The 23,031-nt window shown below is 52.1% G+C and overlaps 1 protein-coding gene across 5 annotated transcripts in view; it reads right to left on the bottom strand.

Annotated features, from left to right (window-relative positions):
- NDRG4 (NDRG family member 4) overlaps positions 1–23,031 on the bottom strand; it is an 85,152-nt gene that overhangs the window by 37,335 nt on the left and 24,786 nt on the right. For 3 of the 5 annotated variants that reach the window (XM_005309514.5, XM_005309513.5, XM_005309515.5), the window contains exon 3: positions 20,855–20,899. In XM_005309514.5, the coding sequence (XP_005309571.1) occupies positions 20,855–20,899 (45 nt within the window). Of the gene's footprint in view, positions 1–899; positions 1,168–20,854; positions 20,900–23,031 lie in introns of those variants that run through there. The other 2 variants (XM_065566838.1, XM_005309516.5) reach the window with 2 other exon arrangements.

Below are 23,031 nucleotides of genomic sequence, written 5' to 3' on the forward strand. Positions count from 1 at the left end.
CACATGGTCGGGGTGGGGGAGACACTAGTGCCTCACGAATTAGCCCAACGTAGGTGCTCAGATGCTGTTGCGACGGGGAGAGAGATCGAGCCCAGGTGGGCGATATGGGGAGCACCATCCAGGCACTGGCTGTGCAGGGCAAACATCACTGACCATGGGTCTCATCACAGGACGCCACGTATGTTTGCTGATCACGGGGATGATCCATCACACTGCGGCGGAGCACGTCAAGCCCAGCCCTGCGCATCTCTCCTCTCGCCTCGATGTTCCAGCCTGCACAAGGTTAGCCACGAAACCCGCTCCAGTGCTGAGCCCCTCTCCCCCGCTCACTGCTCACCCCCCTCCAGCAGCGCCTGTTGTTGTCATTTGCTACTGCAGTCCCTGCAGAGCGGGCTCGGCTTTGATGGCTGCTGATACGCGCAACAAGACATGCAATGCCCTCCGTCGCCCCGCAGCCATCCCGCCCACCTCGCAGGACACAGGCATCCCAGCTGGGAAGGACACAGGCATGGCTCTCCCCGGGATTCCAGGCATGCTTCCCTACACCGGATCGCTCGAGCCGGAGAAAGACACACATGCCCATCCCTGCTGTAGCTCCTGCATTCATTTTCCTTCCCTCAGGGCTGCAAGGACCAAGGTGGCTCTCTGCAACACCTGAGCCCAGTGGGGACGAATACCCTGGGGACTGGGCACCCCGGCAATCTGCTTGTGATTCGGGGGCGGGGGGGAGGATGGGGAAATGCACACGTTAGAAAGCAGACGAGATTTCTTTGGCCCCACTGCCTGTGCTGGCTTGTGAAAGGCAGCCCTGGCTGGTGCAGAGATCCTGTGTGGATCGTGGGTGCTATCGCCTGGGAAAGCCCTGCCTGACACCGGGGAGAGGTGGGGGCTGTACCTACCCCGTCCCAGCACTCTGGCATCGTGAGGTGCTTGTCCGGCGCAGATTCCTCAGGGGAGAGAAGGTAGCGCTGGTGCCAGTGGCCCACCTCCTGATTCCCCGTCCTGAGTGCGGAGAGCTGACAGGCTGGGTATGAAGTCAGCCTCTCGGCTTTGATTTATAAATCAGCTCCATCCCCTTTATTAGCCCCTCCCATTGCCCCCTTCTCCCTCCACCAGCTCTGGCTTGGGAATTTTTCCTTCTTTTTTATTGCAGGCAGTTGTTGAAATGGAACCCAGGAGCTTAGCGATTGGCTGCTGAGAAAATTATTCATGCTCCAATTGGCTCAAAATACCGTTTATGGGGGGAGGGGGGGAAACAACACCATTGCAGATCATCACTACGCCCTCCATCTTCCTTGCCATGACAGAGAGAGACTCACACAAAAGGACATGTGCTAATATGCATGCACACAGAAACACACAAACACAGAGATGGAAACACGCACAAGCATGTATACAGCCCCACATAAAGGGAGGTACATTAACCTGCACGCACGCATCAGAATGCTCACAGAGATGCAGATCCACAAGGTCATGAACATGCCTACATGCAAACAGACACACATGCCCACAGAGACATGAAAAACGTGCTCACGCACAAACCCACACAGGTAAGGACACCCGTGCACTGGTTCTTTAGCACACGGAGCATTTTGAATAGGCGCCTCTCTGTTTGCTGTGACAATGCAGAGTAGTACCTGCTCTCATCTAAAGCGATGGCTCTCAACCTTTCCAGACGACTGTACCCCTTTCCGCAGTCTGATTTGTCTTGAGTACCCCCAAGTTTCAACTTACTTAAAAACTACGTGCTCACAAAATCAAACATCAAAATACAAAAGTTTCACAGCCCACTAATACTGAAAAATGGCCGACTTTCTCACTGTTACCATATAAATAGCAAAATACATCAACTGGAATAGAACGATTGTACTTGCATTCCAGTGTATAGTATATAGATATAGAGCAGTATAACCAAGTCACGGTCTGGATGAAATGTTAGTTTGGACTGACTTCGCTAGTGCTTTTTACGTAGCCTGTTGTAAAACTAGGCAAATCTCTGGACGAATTGATGTATCCCCTGGAAGACCTCTGCGTACCCCTGCTTAAGACCACTGCTCGAGAGGGACTGATTTAACCTGCTGAAACATCAGGAGGGCAGAGCTGTTAAAATCCAGTGGATTCAAGTACTTTGCAGGAGTGGAGGTGGGAGGGGACAGGGGGTAGATCACCAAAAGAAGGGACCAACCAAAGGATCAACCTGGAAAAGAGGCTACAAAATCTAGGATTCTTAAGGGTCCTTTGCATACTGGCTCACTGGCACCTCGGCTCCCCCTCCCTCAGTGCTCAGCTCAGCAGCTCTGTCAGCATCAGACCCTGCTCCTTGCCCAGTTCATTCTCTGCTGGGCTTCCGCTCTTGACTGCAGGGCAAGGATTGCTTAGCCCGACAAGGGGGCTGCTTTGGCCAGGGAGTCAGAGTGCGAGCCCATGACTCAACATCACAGTGGGTGGCCGCGACATTACCCAGGATACAATCTGGATTGCTGAACAGCTGTGCCCTATCGGTTCTCCAACCCAGCGTGCCTTTCACACTGCTTCACTGTGAGAACCACCACTCCTGGTCTGTTCACACACAGCCCCCAGCGTGCAAAATCACTCCCAGCTGAATGATACGAGTGCTTCTAGCCAGCCACTCCTGAATTATATTACAGAGCGACACCAGCAAATTCTCAGTCCCAGACTTGTCCCCAGGAATGTGCATCTTGTATTGCCCTGCTCTTTCCTTCTGGACAATACAAGCTCACAGAAAGTCCATCATTTCATTAACAAAGTGATATGCACAAACCCTGTTATCTCAAATGGAGTTTCCCCCCACACTTCAATCCAAACACATGCTGGTTCAGATAAAACAATAATACAAGTTGATTAACTACAGAGAGATCAATTTTAAGTGATTACAAATAATGAGGCATAAAAGTCAGAATTGGTTGCAAAGAAATAAAAGCTAAAACGCAAACTACTACCTAAGTGAACTTGAAGCACAAAGGTTTTTCTCACCACATGCTCACAGGACCTGTTCCTCAATTCAATGATGCTTCCTTTGTCTTTCAACCATTGTTGACGCCATGAATAGAGATAAGGGAGAGCAGTGATTTGGGGCCTCTGTTCCTCATTTTTATATTTTTTCCTTCTCTTTGAGAATCGTCTCCAACTGGGGTTCAGGCAACAGCCAGTCTGTTTACATGGGAACCTCCAGCTGTTCCACTGCCAAAACTGTAAATTTCTCAACCCCCCATCCCCCGCCAAAGAATGGCCACTTAACCAGGTGATAGTCTATTTGATTGTGTTGACGCCCGGCTGAGGCGCCAGTTTGCCTTTTGTCTCTGAGGAACTGGTCTAGATCTGCTTTTCTAAATTTGGAGCATGTCTCAGTAAAATCATACAATAGAATTTTATAACTTTGCATACAAATTTGCCACACATCTTGTACCGGGACAATAATGATCAGCCAATTATGAGTTTTCAAATGATATCTCACAAGGCATACTTTGTACAAGATTGATCATAGTTTTGTAAAAGTGGTGAACGTAAGGCTACAGACTGTCACAGTGGGAGGAAGGGTTGCCAATGAACTCCTTGGGATCTGTCATTTTGGACAGCCCACTCCAGTCTGGAGAGCTCTCTGAAGGGGGTGCTGGCTTTGACATGGACTCCCACTGGGAATTATCCAGAGATCTCCAAATGCTTTGCACGTGTGATGCAAGTGAGATTTTATCCCTGGTCTCCATTGGCACAAGGCTAGTGAACTGCATTAGCAGGTCCCCTCCTTTCCTTCGCCACCTCCTCTCCTCTGCAATGCACTGGCAAGCGGGTGAGCTTAGCGAGGTTAGTGCCAGGTAACAGAGCCAGGAGAAAACTGCAAGCTGGCAGCTTTGAGTGTCTCAGTGGTGCTGATCCTGGCTCAACTCCTGGCCCTCCCCCTTCACTTCCTAGCTAAAGCGTGGGAGAAGGAGACTGATCGAGTGAAGAAAACCCTGATAAAGAATATTCAGGATGCTATGAGATTTAGGGTATGCATCAGAGTGGGCTACATAACTGATGAGCGTCTGGATTTCCACGGGAAAGTCATGTGAGGGGGCGGGATCAATATCCCTAGCCTTTCCTGCCTAAAAATCCATTGGAGACACCAGGTGGGTGAGGGGGAACCTCTTTTACTGGACCAACTTCTACATATAAAAATCCATCGCACATTCTCCTCCCCCTGACAGAGCTGCAGGGCCTGGGTGAGGATTCTTGCTGTCCTAGGCAGACGCCTGGCCCTCCCAGCCCTGTCGTCACACACGCGAGGAGCAGCATCTCCCTTGTTGCCGCCTTGGATGTTTTGCTGCCTATGTGTTAGAGAGGAGCCGGCTGCGCCCGCTCGGGGAAGAGAAGCGGTGCCATTCCTTTGCAGCGCACAGCAACGTGGGAATCATTTTCAGAGGGGCACCCTGCAAGCACTGACCTGCTTTCAGGAGAAGACCAGCCAGTCTTTCAGGGACAGAGGCAAGCACAGCTCTGCTAACGCACTTCAGCCTTGAGCTACAGCACCACACGCTGTTCCAGACCCGGCTCCCCCAGCCCTGCCAATGCTCCTCCATCCTGACCTGTAACTGCCCCTGCCAGGCTAGCCACCAGGCCAAATACAGACCTGCCGACACACCCAGCTCCCAAGGGGTCAGGGCCCAGATGCCAGGCTCTGGAATGCCAACCCCCTGTTCAGCCACTGTACTGACATTCCAAACCCTGGAGAGCGGCCGCTTGTGTGGGAGAACATCCCTCATCACACCACCAACTCGGTACAGCTGTAGCCAATCATTTTAGGTTATTGGTCATTTATGGTGTGATGTTACAACTAACTAACATGTCATGTCACATGTGACAGGTTCAGTCACAGACAACTCCTTGGGACTGTCACCTGATGTGCTGAATTTATCTCTGAGCCCATTTTCCCTGCCAGCTTGGGACTCCAGAACCCTGTCTTGTTGAGCCAGACACACTAGCCTGCTGCAACACAGACCCAGGTCTGGTCCACACCCCCAAAGCTGCAGGCTTTAACCAAAAACTGCTCAGCAGGCTACCTTCTCCAGCACCCAGACACCCAGCTCCCAATGGGGTCCAAACCCCAAATAAATCTGTTTTACTCTGTATAAAGCATATACAGGGTAAACTCATAAATTATCCACCCTCTATAACACTGATAGAAAGATAGGCACATCTGTTTGGTATTAATCACTTACTTTGGGTTTACTAATAAACAAAAGTGATTTTATGAAGTATAAAAAGTAGGATTTAAGTGGTTCCAAGTAATAACAGACAGAACAAAGTAAATTACCAAGCAAAATAAAACAAAACACGCAAGTCTAAGCCTAATACATTAAGAAATTGATTACAGGTAAATCTCACCCTCAGAGATGTTCCATTAAGCTTCTTTCACAGACTAAACTCCTTCCTAGTCTGGGCCCAATCCTTTCCTGGTACAGTCCTTCTTAGTTCCAGCAGGCATCTTAGGTGAAAAGCAGGGGCTCTCTCATGACTGGCACCTTCTTTGTCTTGTTCCACCCCCTTTTATAGCTTTGGCACAAGGCAGGAATCTTATCTCTTGGGGTTCCCACCCCTCCTTCTAAACGGAAAAGCACCAGGTTTAAGATGGATTCCAGTATCATGTGACATGTTCACATATCCTGTGAGACCCCCTCCATTCTTCCAGGGCTGGTTCCCACGTACACAGGCCGGCTTGCAGGTAAATAATCCATTTACAACCAATTGTCCGAGTCAATGGGAGCCATCAAGATTCCAAACCACCATTAATGGCCCACACGTCGCATAATTACAATAGGACCGCAGAGTTATACTTCATATCCCTAGTTTCAGATACAAGAATGATACATTCATACAAATAGGACGAACACACTCAGTAGATCATAAGCTTTGTAATGATACCTTACAAGAGACCTTTTGCATAAAACATATTCCAGTTACAGCTTATTCACACTTCTAAACATATTTTTATAAAGCATACGGAGTGCAACGTCACATCATATATAATCATTGTATGCTAAATACAGTTAAATTGTTGGATTATAGAAGTAGGAGACTGATCAGTAAGTCAGAAAGATTAAGTATGCATTAGGTATCTAAGTAAGTAGGGCTGAAGGCAAGGCCTGTAAGATTTTAGATTAGCCATACTAGGCCATAGACTTAAGAAAATGCTTGACATATGTAAGTGACCAAAAATGATCCGATGCCACATGATTATGGGAAAAGATGTACCAGTGGGTGATACTGCAAAAAAATTAACAGTAAGAGTAATGTTTTGCTTACAAGATACCCGGTAGTCACATTTTTCTAGCACATGCGATCACCGCTGGGTGCGATATGTCCATACATGCTAATGAGGTATAGTCAGAATCATATTATAAAAAGAGGGTGCCCAGAGTGGGACAATTGAGCTCTCTATGGGAAACTCCAGCAGGAACCATCCCTCTACTGATGATCAAACCATGAGAGACCCATCAGACCCTAATGCTATCCAGAAGGATGTGAGTAACTTGTGCACAGGACTTGACCCATGCATATACAAATTCTATCACCATAACTTTAACTGTAACTTTAATAAAATTTACAAAGCAGACTAGACTGTGTACTTGTAAATGAACGGGTGGTCACTATCCTTGGGCTTAGGTCTTCCAAATCTGAAGCAAGTAGCAGAGATAACTTTCCCTCTGTTGAGGTTGAAACTGTAGCTACCAGAGCCGAACCCACGGTGATGTAATACAGCATTACTAAATTCACTGTAAATACAACACAAGGCTACACAGCGAGGCTGGAAGTACTAGAATAGGCTGGTCTCATGGTATTCCTGCCTCAGTGGAAGTCAGAAAACCAGCAAGAAATGCCTGTCATCGACATCAGAGACCTGGAGAACTGCCTCTCTGTGGGTTCTTTTCCCAACCTCCTGAGCTTCACCCATCATCGGCCAGCACACACGGAGAAATAAACAAGGTGGCTGTAATTCAGTTTTGCTCCCTCCCAACGGAGAGAGGAAAGAAAGTGTGTTTTGATCTCACCCCCCCATCACCATCAGAGACCCAGCTCCAGATACTCAAGGGAACACATTCACAGCAGTGAAGACTAAGCCCATGAACAGATTTTGCAGATGACTATATGCCAGAATCGAGACACTTATGAGTTGACTGCAACACCCTGAACCTTATTAATGATTATCCCTTACATCTGGGTAGCACATACCATGCTGAAGCACCTTGCAAATTATCCTCTCACAGGAATCTATTCATCCACCACTGAAATGCAGCCATCTCTGGGGTGGAACAGGGCAGATGTCTCACAGAGCAGAACACCACAGTACATGAAGGATGTTCCAACTGAAACTACAAGGGGAATTTACGGAGGCAAAACAAAATTGCCCATTTTTAATTTCTCCAGCCTAGTGCCATGCAATCTGTAATGACCGGAAGTGTTCCTGATCTTGATTATACACCTCATCCAAATGACAAACCACTCAGTGGCTTCTAACACCCAGCAAGAAACAACTGGCCCATGAATCCTTGCTGATCTTAAACACAAAAAAGAAGCTTACAAGAAGTGGAAGATTGGACAAATGACCAGGGAGGAGTATAAAAATATTGCTCAGGCATGCAGGAGTGAAATCAGGAAGGCCAAATCACACTTGGAGCTGCAGCTAGCAAAGAGATGTTAAGAGTAACAAGAAGGGTTTCTTCAGGTATGTTAGCAACAAGAAGAAAGTCAAGGAAAGTGTGGGCCCCTTACTAAATGAGGGAGGCAACCTAGTGACAGAGGATGTAGAAAAAGCTAATGTACTCAATGCTTTTTTTGCCTCTGTCTTCACAAACAAGGTCAGCTCCCAGACCGCTGCACTGGGCAGCGCAGCATGGGGAGGAGGTGACCAGCCCTCTGTGGAGAAAGAAGTGGTTCAGGTCTATTTAGAAAAGCTGGACGAGCACAAGTCCATGGGGCCGGATGTGCTACATCCGAGGGTGCTAAAGGAGTTGACGGATGTGATTGCAGAGCCATTGGCCATTATCTTTGAAAACTCATGGTGATCGGGGGAGGTCCCAGATGACTGGAAAAAGGCTAATGTAGTGCCCATCTTTAAAAAAGGGAAGGAGGAGGATCCGGGGAACTACAGGCCAGTCAGCCTCACCTCAGTCCCTGGAAAAATCATGGAGCAGGTGCTCAAGGAATCAATTCTGAAGCACTTAAAGGAGAGGAAAGTGATCAGGAACAGTCAGCATGGATTCACCAAGGGGAAGTCGTGCCTGACTAACCTAATTGCCTTCTATGAGGAGATAATTGGCTCTGTGGATGAGGGGAAAGCAGTGGACGTGTTATTCCTTGACTTTAGCAAAGCTTTCGATACGGTCTCCCACAGTATTCTTGCCAGCAAGTTAAAGACGTATGGGCTGGATGAATGGACTATAAGGTGGATAGAAAGCTGGCTAGATCGTCGGGCTCAACGGGTAGTGATCAATGGCTCCATGTCTAGTTGGCAGACGGTATCAAGCGGAGTGCCTCAAGGGTCGGTCCTGGGGCCGGTTTTGTTCAATATCTTCATTAATGACCTGGAGGATAGCGTGGACTGCACCCTCAGCAAGTTTGCAGATGACACTAAACTGGGATGGGTTACTTAGGGAGATGGTGGAATCTCCTTCCTTAGAGGTTTTTAAGGTCAGGCTTGACAAAGCCCTGGCTGGGATGATTTAGTTGGGGATTGGTCCTGCTTTGAGCAGGGGGTGGGACTAGATGACCTCCTGAGGTCCCTTCCAACCCTGATATGCTATGATTCTATGATTTCTATGAATGAGAAGGGGACATCTTCACACTACATCACCACTTCATGCAGGACCTGCCTTTCCCCTGGAAATCTCCCACAAGTACTGATGAGCCACAAACTTGCTTAGCTTAGGTAACAAGAACACAGGCCAAAGCACTACGGCTGCCATTTATTTATGGCATTATGTTGTGGTTTACCAAATCTCTCTCTCTGCCTCTGCCTAATGTCTAAATAGTGCTAGAGCAAGAGGCAGAGAGAGAGATTCGGTAAACCACAACATAATGCCATAAATAAATGCAACTTCCCTGGCTTGGGGAGGCTTTCAAAGTTTTCTCAACTTTTCCACTGAAATCACTAGGATAGCATGGCTAAGGACAATAATGCTTTGTGGGTGGGGCTAAAATCAAAGAACAGTTTGGGGGAGTGGTCTCAGTAGAAAAGGACTTGTGTGATTGGCCACCGATAGCTTCAAGAACAAATTCTCATTGGGTATCCTTTAGGGGTGTTCCGGCCAAATGATTTATTATTCACGCTGCCCCTGTCATGGCTCAGGCTGATCCCAACTCTGGTGCTTCAGAAAACAGGAGCTTTCCAAAACATCTGGGAGGCATTTGTTGCCCTCCGAGTGTGGAGTGTCACTACCTAGATAGGTAGCGTCCCCTGAGTCCCAGCCATCTGGGTAGCAACACACAGTAAAATCACTGCCTGGGAAGGTGTGGGGGGGATTTCTTGGCTTTGGGGACCCTGGCTCTGTCCTAGTGCTTTGGCATGAGGTCACCTCCGACTCCTGTCAGCCCAGCTTCACCTTGTAACAGAAAGAGAAACACAATGGCCTCTCCCCATAAGAGGGACAGACACTGCCACTGGGGCTACATCCTCACCCCCGCCCCCCCATGCCAAGATCTGGATCCCTCACTGGGCTGCGTTAGCGTTTAACTCCCAGCTAAGCCGGATCCCTGGCAACAAGGCATTTACTGAACTAATTTGCCTTTGAATTTGGCATCAACCACCCACTCGTTGAACAGCATTCCTGAAACTCCCTGAGCTGGGGGCTCAGCGGCAGGGGAATGGGGGAGACAAGCAGGCCTGGAACAGCGCCAAAAGAAAGGAGAGAGAGCACAGGAGGAGGTGGAAGTGTCCACCCAAACAACGCAGGGAGTACGGAGGGGGGAGGGAATTGGGAAAAATAACCCCAAGGAGGAGGAGCAAGAGGGAGTGAGAGACAGAAAAAGCCATGGAGAAAAGGAGTGAAGGGTAAAAAAGCAGAAGAGACGGGAAAGGAAAACCAGGGCAAGCTGGAAACGAATGAATGAAAAAAGGCGAGGAAGCGCGGAGGGGAAGCAAGGAGCCAAGAGCGCCTGCCTTAGCTAAAAGGGCAGCGCCCTCTTGCAGCTGGCAGGCTGATCCCACTAATGCCGCTGCCTCTCCTCGTCTGTCCCCTCTGCCCTGTTTGCTCATGCGAGACGGGAGCTCTGGGCAGATCCTGTAAAGTTTTCTGCAAGCCGAGGGCTACGGATTTATGCTGCTCCCAGAGAGAGGGTACGAAGGCAGCGCAGTGAGTGCAGCCACCCACAGCAGATCCTTGTGTGCCAGGGCCCCCCGCCCCCCTTTGCGGGAAGGCTCAGCAGTGAGACTTCACCCCCGGCTAACATGGCGTATCCCCCACGGGACTCTCAGGAGGTTCATGCCTCTGCTGACCATGGTCCTGAATGGAACAGTGGCCTCACCGACAGGATGCTGCGGGCTGCCTGAGGCGGGGCTGGGGAGGGATTTGGGTTTGATCTGGTTCAGAGCAAAGTCCCATAGTGGCCTGTGGTTCCACCTCCCACCGGGGACCGTGAGCACCGCTGAAATCCTGCCATGGCGGCTGGCGGCAAAGCTCACCTGCACTTGGGAAAGCTTTATGGGGTGCCTTCAACCCCCGGAACACCCCCAAGGGCACAAGAGCTGCAAGGGGCCTGACAGAGCCCAGCAAACAGTGCTGGCCTGCGAGCTTTCTGCCCAAGGAAGATCAAAGGCTTCGGAGGGTCAGAGAATGCACAGGGAAGGTGGAACACTTACGGGAAAGTCCTATAGAACGGAAGGGGAAAATGATCTTTTTCTGTATGATGAGGATTTATCATCTGTATTGCATTGGCATCTAGGAAGCACTCATGGGCCAGGCGCGCATTGCGCCAGGCACTGTACACACCCAGAACAAAGACTGCCCCAAAGCTTTTCCAATCTCGAAGTTTCTGGACCATCCTTTAGCATCTAAGGCCTGGTCTACACTGGGGGGGGATCGATCTAAGATACGCAACTTCAGCTACGAGAATAGCGTAGCTGAAGTCAACGTATCTTAGATCGACTCACCTCCCATCTTCACGGCGTGGGATCGAGGGCCGCGGCTCCCCCGTCGACTCCGCTTCCGCCTCTCGCCCTGGTGGAGTTCCGGAGTCGACGGGGAGCGTGTTTGGGGATCGATTTATCGCATCTAAACGAGACGCAATAAATTGATCCCCGATAGATCTATCGCTACCCGCCGATCTGGCGGGTAGTGTGGACGTACCCCAAGAGAATTCTGTCCCTGCTTTAAGGTGCTCAGAAAGCCTAAAGAAAGGGGCTCATTCCCTAAATTGATTCCATAGGTTTTCAGAGGAATATCTATAGAATCCTACAGCATTTCTATACGGCCCTACTGATTTCATTCCTATTAAATTCTACAGGACTTTTCCACGAGGGAAGGAGCTGGTTGGACTGGGTGGGGAAGGTGTGTGATCCTAGTGGCCTGAGCACAGGACTGGAGTCAGGAACTCATGGGAGCTGCTCCACTTTGGCCCCTGACTGGCTCTGTGACACTCAGCCTCTCTGGGTATGTCTACACAGTGAAGGAAAACCCGTGGCTGCCCTTTGCCAGCCGACTCGGGATCACAGGGCTGTTTCATTGCCGTGTAGACTTCCGGGTTCAGGCTGGAGCCCGAGCTCTAGGAGCCTGTGAGGCGGGTGCACTGCTGGAGCCGGCCTCTCAGTGCAGAAGGATCCACACCCCACAGCACCAGTGCTGGGATTCACACCACCAACCTCCAAGCGCTAGTGCCCAAAATCTGACTCCTGGCCTCCGAGCACAACCCGAGGAGACGCATGTGAGCTAACGTCCTACTCCAGCCAGTCTTTCCCACTCATCCACAGCCCAGTTTCCTTGGCTCAAAATATATGGATCTCCTCTTCCAGAACAGAATCAGGATTAAGCAGTCGGAAAGGAACAGGCAAGTGTTTCGGTGCCACTGCCCTCTCCTGGATGGTATCGGAATGGCAGTATTTGTGTCACAGCCCCGGTACTACTAACACTCACTGGCGATTCACCTTTAGCTGAAGCGGTAAAGGCCCATGCTTTTGGAGCAGGAGAGCCTGAGTTCTACCTCTGCTGGCTTAAAGAGGCCATGAGTGGCTGTGGCCTGTAACCTAATGACAACTAGGAAGGCCAAAGGGGTGAGGGGTTGATTTTTGATTAACCATTCTTTGATTGGCTGCAGCTGTTTAGGGGACAATAGATACCCCCAAAGAATCTCTAACCTGCACATCCTGTGGCTCCTAGGTACTGCCCATGGTTTACTGCATATTTTATTTCTCATTTCAATTAATTGTAACTCAAACAATTAACAGATTTGCTTGCAAATGCTCAGAAAATGGATTCTGTCTTCCAAGAGCCAGCGCTGGAAGGTTGGAGAGGACCCAGTGTAGCATCCACGCTAACACAGAGGCTGCAAAACTCAACTCGGCTTTAACTATAGATTCACAGAGGTTCAGGACAGAAAGTACCATTGTAATCATCTAGTCTTACCTACTGCATAAGAAGTGCTTAAGGCCTTTTTTCCTTCCGTCTCCACTAAAAAGATCATTTTAACACAATTAATATTAACCAGGGAGAAGGATCTTGGGCCAGAATAGGGAAAGAACAGATTAAAGAATACTTAGATAAGTTCCATCTATTCAAGTCGGCAGGGCCTGATGAAATTGACCCTAGAGTCAATTAAGAGACGAGCTGAAGCAACCTCTGAATCATTAATCATCTCTGAGAACTCCTGGAAGATGGGGGAGGGCCCAGAGGACTGCAGAAGGACAAACGCAGCACCTATCTTCAAAAAGCGGGGAGAGGGGGACCCCAGGAATGACAGAGCAGGCAACCCAACTTCAATACCCAGAAAAAAACTGGAACAAAGTATTACCCAATCAGTTTGGTCAAAGGTGGAGAATAATGAGGTGATAAGGAACAGCCAGCATGGATTTGTCAAGAACAAACCATTCCAAGCCAACCTAGTTTCCTTCTCTGACGGGGTAACCAGCCTAATGGATGGGGGAGAAGCAGTAGAGGTGGTACAGTGGGAGTTCAGAATAAGCCTTTTGGCACGGCCTCGCATGATCGCCTCATACACAAACGAGGGAAATGAGATGTAGATGAAATCACTAGGAGGTGGATGCACAGCTTTACCATACTCCAAAAGTCACGGTCAAACTGGGAGGATGGATCGAGTGGGCTCTGGGATGAGGTTTCCAACCCCTTGCTAAGGCCGGGAGAGCTGGAGCAGCACTGGGCCAGGAAAGCTCTGCCCTGCTGGCACTGCCAAGCTTGCTCTGGGGGAAGGGGCAGCATAACGAGAGCTCAGCAGCCCAGGCCGGAGTGGGGAGCAGCAGGAGCTCTTACTGAGTCTTTCCCCCCTCCTTGGAGGCCACCCCAGAGATATAGAGAACCACGTGCAGGGCACAAGAGGGTCCCTGCATCAGCACTGAGATCCCGGGGGTTTGGAGCAAAGAACTATAATCAAACAGCAGCCACGCCTGAAACGGAGACATCAGGTGGGACAGGAAGAGGCCCAGGGGAAGGCGAACAGGAGGTGAGCCAAGCGTAGGCCAGCCTGCACGGTCACCTCTTCAGAGCCCCGACCTAGTAAGGCCTAGGTCCTCCTACCCCTCCCAGATTCCTCTACGCCTAGCCCTGGGATGGGCAGGACTAGAGAGCTACCCACAAGCAACCTCGTCCAGGGGATGCCTGACACGTTGAACGGACAGACTAGAGCCGCAGGCCCTGACCACTAGGCCTGCTGACCGGACAGCCCACCCCGCTACAGGATCCCATAGGAATCGGTCTTGGGACTGGTACGAGTCAAGATTTTTAATTAATGGCTTGGATAATGGGGTGGAGATAATGCTTATAAAATTTGCAGATGACATCAAACTGGGAGGATTTGCTACCACTTCGGAGGGCAGGATTAGAATTCAGAGCAATCTTGATAAATTGGAAGAATTGGTCTGAAATCAGCAAGACGCATTTCAATAAAGGCAAGTGCAAAGTACTACACTTGGGAAGGAAAAATCAAGTGCTCAACTCCAAGATGGTGTAACTGGCTAGGCAGCAGTACTGACGAAAAGCACCCGGAGGTTATAATGGATCACAAATGGAATACACGTCATCTATGTGCTGCAGCAGCGAAAAAGGCGAATATCTTCCTGGGCTGTATTAACAGGAGTGATGTAAGTAAGACACAGAAGATAATTGTTCCACTCTACCCAGCACTGGTGAGGTCTCAGCTGGAGTAGTGTGTCCAGTTTTCAGCACCACACTCTAGGAAAGATGTGAACAAATTGGAGAGAGTCCAGGGGAGAGCAACAGAAATCAGAGGTTTGGAAAACGTGACCTACAAGGAAAGATTGAAAGAACTGGGCATGTTTAGTCTAGAGAAGAGGAGGGTGAGGGGGGACTTGATAACAGTCCTCAAATATGTACAAGGCTGTTATAAAGAGGACAGTGATGACTTGTTCTCCATCTGCACCGAGGAAAAGACAAGAGGTTGAGTCTGCAACAAGGGAGATTCAGGTTAGATATCAGGAAAAACTTCTAAAACTGTAATGATAGTTAAGCGCCAGAACCAGTTACCTGGAGAGATTGTGGAATCCCAGTTATTGGTGGCTTTTAAGAACAAGTTTGACAAATGCCTGCCAGGGATGTGCTAGGTTTCCTTGGGCCTGCCTTCGCGCACGGGCAGATGGATTAGATGGTGCCGTCTCTCTCAGCTTACGTTTCTAGGATTCTGCGACACAAGTCAGAGGTTCTCCCCCAGAAATTCCTGCATTATACCCGGAGCTTCTGTTTGAGCTAGAGCCGGTCTTTTAGGAAGAGATCCAGACTTGATTTAAAGGCTTCAAGTGATGGAGAATCCACCACATCCCTGGGTAGTGTTCCAATGGCTCATTACCCTCACTGGGAGGCATGGATCAGTGTTCCCGTTGCATTCCCCGTCAGTACCAGGCCTGGGCAGCTAATGAGGGGGGCTGTAGCAGACTCACCCCCCCCACGGATCAGGCGCAGAGGGAGACCTGACATGCACACACCAGTGGGTTACACCTGCAGCCCGATTCTAAAGGGGTGTTACAAGTGTGGACAGCAAACGAGCACGCAGAGCGACACTGTCAACTCCTGACATCAGTCCCCCTGCGACGCGTCCCAACTCACGGTCAATGCTGAGCAGCCAGCGCCCTACCCAGGGACAGTTCAGCCACCCAGCTGTTGGGTATTCTAAGCAGCAGGGCGTGGTGCCCCAGGCTATGGAGAAGGGGCGGTCATCTGGGTGTGGGGAGGGGCTGGTGGCATGTGAAGAGGGTTCTAAAGAGCAGGTGAAGAAGACGCAAATGCTAATTTGAGGGACAGGGATGGCGACAGAAAAAGTCACCTCTGTGGTTTTCCAATGTGTTTCAGCTTTAGATGTGCTGCTAAAAAGAACAAACCGGTGGGGAGAATCTAGGCTAGTTGCTGTTGGATGCCTGCTGCTCTGTGCCGTGGTCTGGCTGTGCTGCCACGTTCTAGATCTACACAGAAGGGTAGAAAACGGCGCAGCACCTTGAGCCAGACAAGAGGGAAAAGAGGTTTTCCATGAGGATGCTAAATCTGGGGTTAGGCTGCACCAGTCTGGAATAAGCAACGCCCTGAACCAAAAGTGCTGTAGGCATTCAGGATAACTCCATGTGTGGACACTCTTATTCCAGAATAGTGTGGTTCAGCGTAATCTACTTCCAAAGCGTTTAGAAGAGTGTCGATCCAGGGAGCTATTTGGGTCAATTTCCCCCTGTAGACAAGCCCTTAGGTTTGGTCCAAACAAAGAATGGCTCACAGGGTTGAAATCAAGTTTTAACAGGGTTAAACCCTGTTAACACCGGAGCCAGCCCGGTCTCTGTTAAAGCCAATAGAAGCTGTGTCACTAGCTTCACTGGGAGCTGGGACTAGAGTCCTCTAGGACATTGTTTCCTCAACCTTGTTGATACCAGGGACCGGCTTGCTGCCTTCCTAAACTGCGCCAGGGAGATCTCAGGGACCGGCGCTAGTCCACAGACAGCTCATTGAGAAACGCTGCTCTAGGATCAGGGAGTGGCATTGCTGTGATGGATTCATGGGAACTGGATTTGGAAAGACAACACCAGCAGCTACTTCTCCTAACTGTGTGTGTCGGGGGCAAGGAGCACGCAGTTCTCTAGGTCAGAACAGTGGCAGGGGGTTTTGCTTCTAGAGGACCAGAGGGGCTTATTTTTAAACCGTGCCCCGGGCTGAGTCCATGCAGAGGACAGGAGCCTTTGTGGAGTAGGAACAGAGCTGGTTTAGAAATCAAGTTATAATCACATCCTGCTTCTCTAGCATCGCTCAGCAAGGCCAACCCCACTCCTGCGGAGTTCAGTGCGAGCAGGGTTAGGCCCCGGGAGTCCGATTCAGATCGGACAGACACAGGTGAGAGTCACCCCTGAAGTCACAATTTCACAGGTGCAAGACTGGTGAGAGCAAAATTTGGCCTTAAGTTCTAACAACATAGTGCAGTGCAGCGATCCTGCGACATGCATGCTCAATACATGTGCGTACACACACACACACACACACACACCCCCCTACACCTACCAGCACCAGGCTACATTCACAGTTAGTCTTTGCAGAATGCCAAAAATGTGACATCTCCGGACTTTAAACTCTGCAGCATCAAATAACCCAGTTAGCCCCTTGCCCTTGTATTGAGAAGCTCTGATCTCTTTACCAGCCTCAGAACATCGCTGTGGGATAGGCAAGAATCATCCCCATCTTACAAATCGGGGAAACTGAGGCAAGTTGGCCAAGGTCACCCAGCGAGGCAGTGACAGAGCTGGGAACGGACGTCAAGAGTTCTGTGCATCAACCACAGGCCTGTTCTTCCCCTTTATATCGTAAATAAACACATTTTAAAATGGTTGCCCCCTGCAGCAGGGTTTGAAGCCAGGACCCACAGCCAGTCAGCACCAAATGCATCCCCAAGCCCACTCTGTGCCTGTTAACTTGGTATCACTGCACTCTGCAGCCATCATGGTATTGCTCTTCAGTGTCTTGCTGGGAGGGTGGAAACTGTCAGTCACCTAAAAGTCACAATCCATGGGCCTGGACCCTACTATACTGAAACATGGTTTAGAATGGGGATCAGCAGTCCTGGGTTCTTTCCCTAGCTCCGGTACCCACGTGCTGTGTGATCTTGGGCTAATCAAGCAGCACAGAGTGGCTGGGGGGGAGGCGGGTGGATGTGAGAAGTAATTCACTGCTATGTTTGTACAACTTTGGCATTGTCAGGTGAGAGGTGACAGGTAGAAAGTATTGTAATGAACTGGGCTTGGGGCAGGAGGAGGAGTGAGACACGCTGCTGCCAGAATCGGATGTGTGTGTCATAGCCCTGATACTGTCTCTTTCTCCTTCAGAAAGATCCGAGTTCCCTGAGCACCGTCAGCATGTAATTCCAAGTGACTCCATTGAGAATACATTGCTCTTCTACACAGCCAGTCTCAGCAGTAGATCTCAAAGCACTTTTAGAAAGAGGTCAATATCATTATCCTCGTTTTACATATGGGGAAACTGAGGCACAGAAGCGACTTGGGCAACAGAGTGACAAGTCCTACAGAGATCACAGAGTTGTCAGCGTCTGTATTATAATGAGATTCACACATACGCCACTCTACAATCATTCCTTTGCATGCTCCAGTTCGGTTTAGCTGTGTGGATGTTGTGAGCTGCGAGAACTGCTCTTCCGCATGCCAGACTCCGCAGGACCCAGACAGCCTAACACAATTCGACAATAGCTCTCCACGCAGTACCCTGCTGAGACGCGGGCTGGAGGAAATGGGCTTGTTCTTTGTGGTCTCTATAAGGGAGATGCACTGAAATCTCTCTGCAGCACAAGGAGGGGTTCCTAGATCTCTGAGCGAAAGCAAAGCAGCAACTTCCTAGGGCCGAAAGCCCTCAAAGGAAGAGGGAGAGTTGCAGGCTTTGCACAAAACCCAGGGTGGAGTTGCCCAGGCGACTGTCACCATGGAAACAGCAGCTATTTCTGAAAGTCGGCTTGGTTTTTATTGGAGGAAATTGCTAGTTTTAACAGCCTCCCTCAACGCCCCTTCAGCCCATCAACACCTGCCCCACAGCGACGCCCGGTGGGAGTTCCTGGGAGCGCCCCACAGCCAGAGCTCCTGCCTTGCTCCCTACAGCAAGTCCTGAGAGACATTGGGGGGGGTGGGGTGGGGGGAGTGTGAAGCAAACAGGAACCCCCCTGCACATGGCCAGGGATACTACTCCATCTTCTACAGCGCCTCCTGCTGGAACACGCTGGGAGCTCCCCTCGGGGCTGTCAGTTCAGCAGGCCCCTCTCGGCTCTCACTGAAGAAGGGAGAGACTGGGCCAGCCTGTGAGCTGTCGAGATCCCCAAGCAGTTGTGTGTGTGGCTCACGCTTCAGGCCAATGCCGGCACCGCACCAGCCAGTGCTCCAGAGACTAGGAAAAGGGAGCTGGCGAGGGTGACCAGGCGTCCGGTTTTCGACCAGGTGTCCTGTCAGCGGTGCTGCGGAGCTAAGGCAGGCTAGTGCCAACCTGTCCTGGCACTGCGCTGCCCCCCAGAAGCAGCCAGCAGGTCCGGCTCCTCACCGAGGGGCAGGAGGAGGAGGAGGAGGGGAGGGCAGAAGGCTCTGCGGCGCGTGCTGCCCTCACCCCAAGCACCGGCTCCGCACTCCCATTGGCCAGGAACCAGCAAATGGGAGCTGGGGGGTGGTACCTGTGGGTGAGAGCAGTGCATGGCATGGAGCCTCCTGCCCTGCCCCCCCACCCAGGAGCCAGACTTGCTGGCCGCTTCCGGGGTGCAGTGTGGTGTCCCAGGACAGGCAGGCAGCCTGCCTTAGCCCCCCAGCTGCGCCACTGACCGGGAGCTGCCGGAGGTAAGCCCGTGCCCCAACCCTGAGCCCCAGCCTCCTCCCCCAGCACTGAGTCCCCCACGACCCAGAGCCCACACCCCCAGCATCTCAACCCCCTGCCCCAGCCCAGAGCCCTCATCCTTCCCACCCACCAACCCCCTGCTTCAACCTGCAGCCCCCTCCCAAACCCCTCATCCTGGCCCCACCCCAGAGCCAGAACCCCCAGCCCAGAGCCCTCTCTCCCCCACCCCAACTCTCTGCGTCAGCCTGGAGCCCACTCCCACACCCTGAACCCCTCATTTCTGGCCCCATCCTGGAGCCCACACCCCCATTTAGAGCCCTCACTCCCTCCCGCACCCAGGCTAGTGAAAGTGAGTGAGGGTGTGGGAGAGTGAGCCACCGAGGGAGGGGGAATGTAGTGAGTGGGGGGTGGGGCCTTGTGGAAGGGGCGGGGCTAGGGTGTTCGGTTTTGTGCCCATAGAAAGTTGACAACACTAGTGCTTGCAGCTACGCCATTCCCCACAGCGCCCCCTTCTGGGAGACGTGAGGGATTGCAGTAATGATCCCTCACCAGCCCCAGCGTTCCTGCCTAATTCCACAGCACCTCCTGCTGGAGGAGGCAGAGACTGAAGTAGCTGTGAGCTCCACAGCCTGCGCTCCTATTCCACCCCTACTCCTGGGGGGAGTCGGTTTTCCAGAAGGCCGGCCTGCTGATTCCACCTCTCCCACCACGAGGGAGCATATGTGCCAGGAGAAGCCGGGGGACTGGGGAGGCGTAGGCATGAGGAGAGATTTCCTTGATTTGTTTGGGTATAAATGGAGAATGATATTTAATAAGATTCAGCCTCCCACGCTGCCTCACGAAAGAGGAAAGGAGACGGAAGACGTGCCAATGTGTCCCCTACAGGGCCCATAAACCCCACACATGCCACTCTCCATAGCAGTGTGACCATCAGGGGCAATGCTGACAGCAGCAGTTATGCTCTTACACCAGGGCTGAATTTGGCCCCAGGCATTTAATTGCATTGGGACGGGGGATTTTATTGCGGATCTGGATAGTCTGTACTCCAATAGCGTATTCTCTTTCAACTTCCGGCCCCCAGCCGTAGCAGTGCCATTAACCAGCTGCCAGGATACACCGCAGAGGTGGCTGCACTTCAGTGGTGGGTGTAGTGGCTAGAATATATCAAGATGGGCGATTTCAAAGCTGAACTATTTTAACAATTCCAAGGCCAGCCACAACATCATGGCTGTCCCTATACCACATGCCACCACCCCTTGCAATGTCACTGTGACAGTGGGGCTAAACCTGCTCAGTCTCCACCACTTGAGCTAATGGAGGATCTCCATTAGAGGTTAGCAATATAGGGCCAATGTCACACAGTGTAGCAGTTCCAATTCCCTCCACCAGAAGACAGCAATGCAAACACACAAATTTGCGCTGTAATACTGTAATGTGCTAACTAGCTGCCACTGTGAAGCTCATGGCTTCAGTCCCGTTGATGGTTAGGTGCACAGAGACCTTTAGCATTGGAGAGACGCAGACCCTCAGGCTGGGAACCAGGCTGAATCCCCCACATCCGTCACCCACACTCAGGGGATGTGCCCACAAGCCATTTTGTCCCCCTCAACCCTGAAGATCAGGCAAGCGCACCAGCAAGGGAGGACCGAACGGCAGCTGCTTGGCAGCATTCCCTCCTCTCCGTCGGCCAGCTGAGGAGAGCCCGATAGCACTGGTCAGGGAGCAGGGGAGTCCATTGCTGGAACCGCGGGGCCAATTGGCAGAACATGACCACCCCACCCAGGTCCCAGAGAACGGGCAGAGGGGCTGGACAGTCAGAGGAGGGGCCTTACCTTCCAGTCCGTGTCCACAGCGGAATGGAACGTATCCGAATGCTCCTGGAGGGGAAACAGACCAGAAAGAACCATCAGAGCTCAGACAGGCGCCACCGCGAAGCAGTAACACAGACACCCGGCTATCGCCTCATCCCTACCCCCTCGCCACCGCCACTTGCCCTCCAGTCACCTGCTGAGAGCGCTGATGAGCTTCTGCACAGCCTCCTCCTCCTCCATTAATACCCCAGGAAGGAATTCACGCCCACTCTACGCTGGGAAGGATCTCGGGGACCTCAGCAAAGAGCCCAGTCAAGACTGCCGGCCCGAAGGCCGTTGAGATCAGAGAGGCAGGGGGCTGCTGGTCCCCAGGGCCGCCCAGAGGATTGAGGGGGCCTGGGGTCTTCGGCGGCGGGGGCCCCCCGCTGCCGAATTGCCGCCGAAGACCTGAAACGGAAGAAGCTACGGGGGCCGGGCCCCACGAGAGTTTTCCGGGGCCCCCAGAGCGAGTGAAGGACCCCACTCCAGGGGCCCTGAAAAACTCTTGTGGGGGCCCCTGTGGGGCCTGGGGCAAACTGCCCCCCCCCCCTCCAGGCAGACTTGCTGGTCCCAGTGGACAACTGACCCGAGAAGCGTTAAGAGAGCAAAGCCCCGTGCTGGGCGGCTCATCCCCTGCCGCTGCCGCTGGCCTCAGGGTGCGATCTCTGCCACAACCAGCTCTAGAAATGCTGTCAGGGGGGGTTACAGAACTGAGCCCTGGCAGCTGTGCCCGCTAGGGTTTGTGAGCCCACCCCCTTGGACATGCCCAGCTGCCACCATCTTGGCCAACACCCAGGGGACCGAACTGGGGACCTTCAGAGCTAAAAGCATAATCTGCGCTGGCCTGAGCTAAAGCTCCCTACCTGGGGCTGTAACACTCCTATTGCCGATGGATCAGGCCCAGAGCAGGACACACTCACCGGGGCTACACCAGCACACATCAGCACCTGGGCTTGTGTCTGTTCAGCAGCGGCTGGGCCGCCCTCTGCGGGCGGGCGAGCCCTTGTCTGGGTGCGGGGCCCGTGCCCTGGATCAGCATCCGCACACGGGCATTAGAGATGCCGCCTGGGTTGCGTTTTGGCCGTAGGGCCGTGCGTCCTTACGACGCGATGGCATGCGGTGCTGACGCACGGATCAGAGCGTAATGGGGACTCCAGGCAGCCCACCCGGGATGCAGGACAAGCCTGGCTGGGAATGTCAGGACAGGCAGCCCGCCCCAGGGGGCCCCTGAAAGTCATCCGGACAAACAGCAGGAGAGGAGACAGCTGCCCTGTCTAGCCCACAACGGGCTGTCAGGGAACGCTCAGGAGCACAAGGAGGGGGACAGGCCGGAACGAGATTCATCCGTCCCTGGACATGGCACGAGTCCCCCACACCCATGCAAGCGCTTGGAGCGCCTGTCTGTCCCTTCCCCAGCACCGCAACCAGGAATCAGTGGGACGGGGGTTGGACGACACACTATTTGGATTCCTAGAGCCTTGAGATCTCAGTATTAGGGAGCCCAGGATGGAACAAAAACTCAGCATGAATGTGCCTCTCCCCCATCCAGACTTCAGGGTGCGTTTGCAGAGACCCAGAGGCTGGAGTCACCTGAGACCCAGACGCACCAGATAGCTGGGACGCCTCTTCCTGGGCACAGGCTTCCTGCTCTGATCTCTGCAGCGATTATCTCCCCTGCACAGTTCCAGGGCTCCAGCCTGCCATCGCTGACCCCTGCGCCCTCCCCTATCACCACCAAGGAGCTCGTGTTCTTCCCCTCCCCTCCGTGCCAGGGTGAACTGGCTGGGTTGGCAGAGTGCCTCTGTCTTCACTGGCCACCTGCCCAGCTCCAGCAGCCTGGCACCTGCGGCTGATAGAGCCAGGCCTCGCCACTCCCCACCCCCCGCTGTCTTCTTTTCCCCAGCCTGTCATTCAAGTAGATCAATAAAGCTCTCTTAACGCTCTCGCTCTCCTAGCAGGTTCGGCCTCCTGGCATCAGTGACATGGCCCTAGCTTTACCGCTCCTCTGGGGGACCAGGCACAGAGACGGGATCCTGGGGGGAGTGGAAGATAAGGAAGAGTCCCATTTTTGCTAAAGGAACACTACCACCCCCAGGCTGGGGGCCCCAGCACCCAATCCGTGGCTGTGCAGAAGCGGACACCCAGACACCAAGGTTAGA

The sequence above is a fragment of the Chrysemys picta genome, chromosome 14 (genome assembly GCF_011386835.1).
Source record: "Chrysemys picta bellii isolate R12L10 chromosome 14, ASM1138683v2, whole genome shotgun sequence".
NCBI lineage: Eukaryota > Metazoa > Chordata > Testudines > Emydidae > Chrysemys > Chrysemys picta.